The 7,212-nt window shown below is 37.5% G+C and overlaps 1 protein-coding gene across 1 annotated transcript in view; it reads left to right on the plus strand.

Annotated features, from left to right (window-relative positions):
- The window catches only part of LOC106080306 (atrial natriuretic peptide receptor 1-like), a 90,925-nt gene that overhangs the window by 12,606 nt on the left and 71,107 nt on the right, over positions 1–7,212 (plus strand). The window contains exons 5-6 of the mRNA XM_056013580.1: positions 350–519; positions 3,921–4,055. Coding sequence (XP_055869555.1) covers positions 350–519; positions 3,921–4,055 — 305 coding nt within the window. The remainder of the gene's footprint in view (positions 1–349; positions 520–3,920; positions 4,056–7,212) is intronic.

Below are 7,212 nucleotides of genomic sequence, written 5' to 3' on the forward strand. Positions count from 1 at the left end.
ACAAACTCCATTGGCTTCATTACTATACCAGACGTTGCTATTTCACTTCACTATTCCATTTCTAAATGTCCATTCTCACTATTCCAGTTTTTACTATCGATTTTCACTGCCCCATCTTTTCCTTCACTGTTGTGGTGTTCACTGTTCCTCTAACAGACTACAAAGGGAGAGAACTAAAGTGTGTGTGAGCGAGTGACGTCTTGTGTGAATGACGTCTTATATTGATGAGGCCGCCCCCCCCCCCGGGTCTTCATATCATATAACGCTAGTGCAAGAGGGAGATAATATAATTTACAGCAAGGAAGTGACCACTTGAACAATGCATCCATTGATCTATTTATCTCTACAGTGTTTCTGATGTGCCTGACCGGGTCAGTGCTTCGGGACTTCTTTCTGGAGGCCCACAGCCTCGGCTTCAGCAGGTCTGGAGAGTTTGTCTTTATCAGCATGATCAGCTTAGCGACGGTTGCTACGGACGATGTCACGTGGCAACTGGGGAATGGGACCGTGGAACAAAAGGTGAGAGGTCACTTAGTGGATGGTTTGGGAAATAAATGTACTGCAGAAACTGTCGGATGGGCTACAGTTTAGCTATTCAGGCTACAGTTTAACATTTCGGGCTACCGTTTAACTATTCGGGCTACAGTTTAACTATTCAGGCCTAAGTTTAACTATTCGGGCTACATTTTTAACTATTTAGGCTACAGTTGAACTATTCGGGCTACAGTTTAACTGTTCGGGCTACTGTTGAGCTATCCAATTTACTGTTGAACTATCCAGGCTACATTTTAATTATTCGGGCTACAGTTTGACTATTTGGTATACAGTTTAACTATTCAGGCTATAATTTAACTATTGGGGCTAAATTGTAACTATTCGGGCTACAGTTTAACTATTCTGGCTACAGTTGAACTATTCTGGCTACAGTTGAACTATTCTGGCTAAAGTTGACCTATTTTGGCTACATTTTAACTATTTAGGCTACAGTTGAACTATTCTGGCTACAGTTGAACTATTCTGGCTACAGTTGACCTATTGTAGCTACAGTTGAACTATTTTGGCTAAATTTTAACTATTTAGGCTACAGTTGAACTATTCTGGCTACAGTTGAACTATTCTGGCTACAGTTGAACTATTCTGGCTACAGTTGAACTATTCTAGTTACAGTTGAACTATTTAGGCTACAGATGAACTATTCATGCTACAGTTGAACTATTCATGCTACAGTAAAACTATTCGGGCTACAGTATAACTATTCGGGCTACAGTTGAACTATTTGGTACATCAAATAGATATTGTTATTACATTGCAATTAGAGCACATGCAGTTTGGGCAATGAAAACCTTTGGTCTATGAAAAAAATCTACTCACAAATTCCCCTAGATTTGGGACTTGTACTATGTAGGTTTTATACTATATGCTGTCATTGCTTTCCACGTAAAATTTGGTCATATTTTTTGTCTGTGTCACAAAATGTTAGTTTCATTTGTTATTCTTAAATATAAATATAATCGCTTAAAATGGTATCAATATGATCTACTTAAAATTACAGACAAGATATACATATTATTATCCCATCTTTATAGGTCTTCTTGATTAATGGCACTGCCAAATGTGCAGCCCCCCGAGGGCTTCACCCTCAAAGAGGTGCCTCCAAAAATTAACAAATATTTGTTTTTAAATATGCATACCCAATATAAAAAGATAGGAAAATAATATTAAATTAAAATTACTCGTATGTGTCACTGCCTTAGCAGAGTATTTTCATTTTAAGTCTTCAAAAGAGGGCAGAGATTCCACAAAAATCCTGTTCAAGTCTTCGTCTTACTTAAGCCCGGCACTACATCTTTTTTTTTTTTTAGAAAAAAAAATTGCGAAACAACATGGGATCATATCTGAAAGATAGCAGAACTCTATGGCTTCATCTTATATCTACTACCCTAGATCTAAGTAGGCCTACTATGATTCAAGGTTTATTTATCGACGTTTCGAACTAATTTTTAGTCTACAAATGTTAGAGGACCATTGTTTCTTCCTTTTGTTACAATGTCGAAACGTTATTTCTAGTTTTGTGATCATGAATATCGTCTGTGATTCCATGATTGTCTGAAACGCTATATGAATGTATAAACTTATTTGTTGATTTAGATATAGATACAGAACGGTTTATAATTCTTTGCATATTTTTTTGGTCTTCATTTTTTTTTCTTTGGCGCCACCCTACTCACTTCGCCTGTGGCCTACTTATTTGCTACGCCTAGGGCCTTCGATTGTCCATTCTTTGCTATTGTCTTCCCCGTCGCTTTCTCTGTCTGCCTCTTCTTCTTTTTCCTGGTACTGTTCCCTGGAGGAAGGTCTTTGCGAGCCCCGAGGACCTTGTCCTGCCTATGAAGTTAAAAGGTACAAGCTGAATGACGAAACAGCTATACAGTGTGCTAGACTTTGATCCTGCCGTTTAATCCCTCGGAAATTAAAACATTGGCCTGAAGTATTTATCTAGAATAAAAATTAATTTTCCGTACAAACAAGTTACATATGATTATAAAGTTATCTTAAATTGGTTTTAAGCAACGTGAATATAACTGACCTGTATTTAGGTCAGACATAAACTTCCAGTCCAGAACGAGGTCTAGATGTCGATGGACGATGTCCGGCTCATCTACTTCTGTTCATCGATGGTTTATGAAGATGTCCAGTCACTAAACTAAAGACCGTCGGTCATCAATATTATTATTAAAATCCTGAGCTAATTACCATTCCTTGTTAATGCTAGGATCGAGATCTTTAAAGAAAAACAACTTCATAGAAACATTGATTTTTTATTTTCTGAAAAAAAACTATTTTTAGAGCCGAAATTGTTTTATTTTCAGTACTCTTAGGGAGTTCTTTATTTGGTAAAACAATGGTTTAAAGTTTTTAAACAATCATAGAATGTCCGGAGGCGGCCCTTGAGGGAGGTCAGGTTTAGTTCGCCACTTCTTTATCCAGCTGAATGAGGGTATCGCGTGACTAGTAAAATGACGTCAGCTCAGTTCCCCTCTAGGGAGGATTCAAGTTAAAAACTTGAGACACTGGACATGTACTATTTGAAATTGACGTCACACTCGGAGATGACCTGACTGGTCACTTGGCTGAGTTAACAGTGTGATGGTCAATGAGACACATGATCGCTGATCGCCACACAGTTCGGGTCAGGGGCATCTTCATTAAAAAAGCGAAAAATATAAACTAATCTTATATAATGGAAAGAACTGTACATTTATAGCCATATATATATATATATATATATATTTACTGTAAGATTTATTTCCTTTAATATCATGCTAACTTAACTAATCACCACTAATCCACTATATAATTAATGTTTTAATTGTCGATGACAACACAGGAATCAATTTAAAAAACGAACACCTAGTTAATTAAATAGTGTCAATTAATTTTGTTTGATATCGAGAAGGGGAAATAAATCTTAAAATATTGATAAATATTACTGTAACAATGGAGTTCTTCCCCTTTGATATTTTACATTTAATAAGTATTTTTAATTGCTATATTTCTCTTTTTCTAATTGTAACTACCATATCTCCTTATCACCCACTGCCTTTAAGTCAACGGTTCTCAACCTTTTATGCTCGGCGACCCCTTTTTACAATCCCCCACTCTGCCGCGACCGCCCCCCCCCCCACACACACACATACAGCTATAGAAGAGTAGACAATTTTCGATGGTGTTAGGCGACCCCTGGCAAATCGTCATTCGACCCCCAAGGGGGTCTGACCCACTGGTTGAGAACCCCTGCTTTAAGTTATGAGAAGGCCTATACCTTCTGAGATTCTATACCTTCTGAGATTCTATACCTTCTGAGATTCTATACCTTCTGAGATTCTATACCTTCTGAGATTCTATACCTTCGTCTCCAGGTGTTGAAAGACTCTATGGCGCACGCTCTCTTCATGCACATTGACATCACCGAGTTGATTCTACCCAATAATTTCTCCAACGAAATGATACGACGCTCACTAGTGGACTACGGCTATAATTATTCTAACGACAAGGTAAGTGGTGCCTACACAGTCATGCAAACATTCTGACCCAAATGGAAAACCGATTTCCGAACAGATTAGAACATTTAAGGATTTCCGAAACTGGAGATCTTAGGTTGTCCGTCTGTCTGTCTCTCAAGTTTACATCTAAAAAACTAACAGCGATATTATATCAGAAATCTGATTTCAACATTGTCTAACTAATGCTTGATTTAGATCTCTTGCAATCGAATTGAACTTATTGTAAGAATTAAATATGCATATTTTATGTAAATTGATACAAACCATTTTTAGGACAATTACATGTCTTTGTGAATACGAAATTTCTGTATTTACGTAACATGCAAATAAAACATTATACAACATATTATAGCGATTGTATCGTTTTAATATTTCTTTAATATCATTCAATGAATTCAAGTGTTTTATTAACTTAACAGTCTAAATATGACATGAAACAAATACATTGACACTGAATTAATAATCAGTTGTAATTATCAAATCAAACAGACTATCGTGTCCTGTCATCTAAAACAAAATAAAAATATCATGGGCGTCCCAAATGTAACAAAATCTCCCCCAGGGCGCAGGATACTCAACAACGCTTCATTGATTTGCATTTATGAAGTGCAGGGGAAGCAGCGTGTTGATATTGATGTAACTTTGTGAGTAAACATGCATCAAGGGAAGTAACTGTTATCAGGGGGGAGTGGCTGTAGCTAGAAACATTTTTGTTGAATTAAACACTGAAATTTCTATTTCGAGAAGCTTCAATGTTATCCACCTTTTTAAAGTGTGTATTCCCGATACTTCGCTCAAGACGTTCAAAATGCTTCCTCTTGTTTTACGCTACCTAATGAGAAATCTTTGAATCAATCGTCTGTTCAATAAACACACTATCTAGCTTTCGACATGAATAGGACAAAGAATTTGTGTGTGTTTTATATAACGGGATTTTTATGGGCGCTTCTAAGTCCACCCCAACTCTAACAGGTACCTGACTTTAGATGGGGAAGCAAAGGCGGTTAACCGTTATGATAGTCTCAAGTCTTTACGACGTGGTAATGAGCTATTGGTTTAAACTGCCCACAGTTTGTGACGCTGCAGGTCAGTGTTCAGCACTACTATGACAATTGGTCTCGGTACAACACCGCCAAGCGGTCAGTAATATCAAGAAATTGTATATAGTTCATGGTCATTTAGATTGTTGATTGGTATTGTTATGGAGTGTGTGTGTGTGTGTGTGTGTGTGTGCATGTGTGTTTCTATGGTTATGGTAGGAAGAGGTTAGTTATTGGTTGTGAATCATGCAATTAATGTTACATTGTCGTCACCTGGTCTTAGTTAGGGGAGACGACACCAGAACGTGAGACTGAAATGTTGTGTTTTTGTAGTGAGTTAGATTTCGTTAAGAAATATTATTACAAAAGTCTACTACATTTATGTGATTTTATATTAACGTGAGTTTGTCTATGTTATAAATAAAGTTATAATTAGTATTGCTCACAAGGAAGTTATTCAAGTTATTTGAAGTTTAATTAGTTAAGATTTTTACGCTTACGGTTTAGTTGTCTACCAGCAGTTTGGTGCTACAAGGCAAGGACCGCTAACAACAGATATGTACCTGCTTCAGTTCATGAATTATTAAATAATTCGCAATTAAACGAATGACTGAGTTTTTACTGTTCAGCTCAAAGAACGAGGATCTCCGAGTAGCAATCTGAGCTCCACCAGTGTCATCTCACATCCCCCCACCCCCACCTGAGTATTTACAAAGTACTATAATAGCAATGGCAATGTCTTCAAAACCGAAGATTAAGGATGTGTGCAGTGTTTCACATGACTACGCAAACTCAGTTGCGACCTACATATTTTTCCGCATCTCGTGCAGACAAAGCCGTTGTCCGCCGGCTGTCTATTTGCGTTTTCTTTCCGAATCCTGCGTCTGTCTTCAATAATGTCTTTTCTTTAAGTCTCAAATGTTTGTCCCGCAGCCTTTGTGAGAGTTCTTTATCTCTTTCAGAGGCCATCTGCTGCCGGCTACTTTCCTCTATGCCAATGAGGGCGAAATGGCGCTTGAGTTGATCTTTGAAGGGCTTACCAGAAATCTAAGACAACCTTAGAAGATTTTCTTATACTTCAAAGTTAATCAGTAATTGTTCATTATTTCTGGTAATTTAGATTGTCAATTATTTCCAATTACAGTTTTAAACAAGTTTAACACATTCCTAAAAAAATCAACACAAAATCAGCAGTTATCTATCGTTAGACTCTACACGTCTGTAGTTGTGCTTAATATTACTTTATTATTCAGCAATATTGTAGTTCTTGGAACGCGGGGTGGTCTAGTGGTTAAGCGCTCAGCTTCTGAACCTGTGATCCTGGGTTTGAATCTCGGTGAAGACTGGCAACATAACACCCTACTCGTTAACCGTTTGCCGTAGAAACAGATGACCTTAACATCAAGTGAGGGCCCCGGGGGATTTTCCAATTCTCCCCCCTCCCTCCCCCCTGGATGCGCCACTAGGAGAACCGCTGATCATTAACTTTTAAGATAAACTGACGTATAAACGCGACAAGAAGCTTTTCAAAATCGACACTAACAGTTGGGAAAATAGTGGCATTGGATGGATCCACATGGAGAGTAAGCATAAAGAAGGATTCCTGGATTGTAGAAGGCTTACACACCAGAAGTAGAAATAAGGGTGAACGTTCAATAGCGCCTAGTGACTACACATGCTCAACCTTTGAACGCAGTTGTGTGTCAAGGATTGGCCACTTGAGTCACATGGGAGGTAGCAAAGGGAAAGGATCGTCTCACAGGAAGTAAAATGCCACAGAGAGAATATCGTAGTTACATTTATATCTTATACACCTGGTTGCATGCGGCCTCAGAACGAGACAGTCAGAAGGTAGTCACAAATGCAAAATTTTTACAGGAATAATGGCTGCGCTAGGTTTTTCCCATTAATGAAAGATTAAATAATTAAATTTTTTTGTTAAACATTCATTTTCTTTTAATTTTTTTTTTTTTCTTTTTTTAAAAAGGAAACCTCAGAATTTGCGCTATTCAGTTTTAGCTTTATCATCATAGGAATCCTTGGGCTTTATGCCTCTTTTAAAGAAATTTGTAAAAGCGTAATTTAAATTTTGACAAAGCAATAATAAA

The sequence above is a fragment of the Biomphalaria glabrata genome, chromosome 16 (assembly GCF_947242115.1).
Source record: "Biomphalaria glabrata chromosome 16, xgBioGlab47.1, whole genome shotgun sequence".
Taxonomy (NCBI): Eukaryota; Metazoa; Mollusca; class Gastropoda; family Planorbidae; genus Biomphalaria; species Biomphalaria glabrata.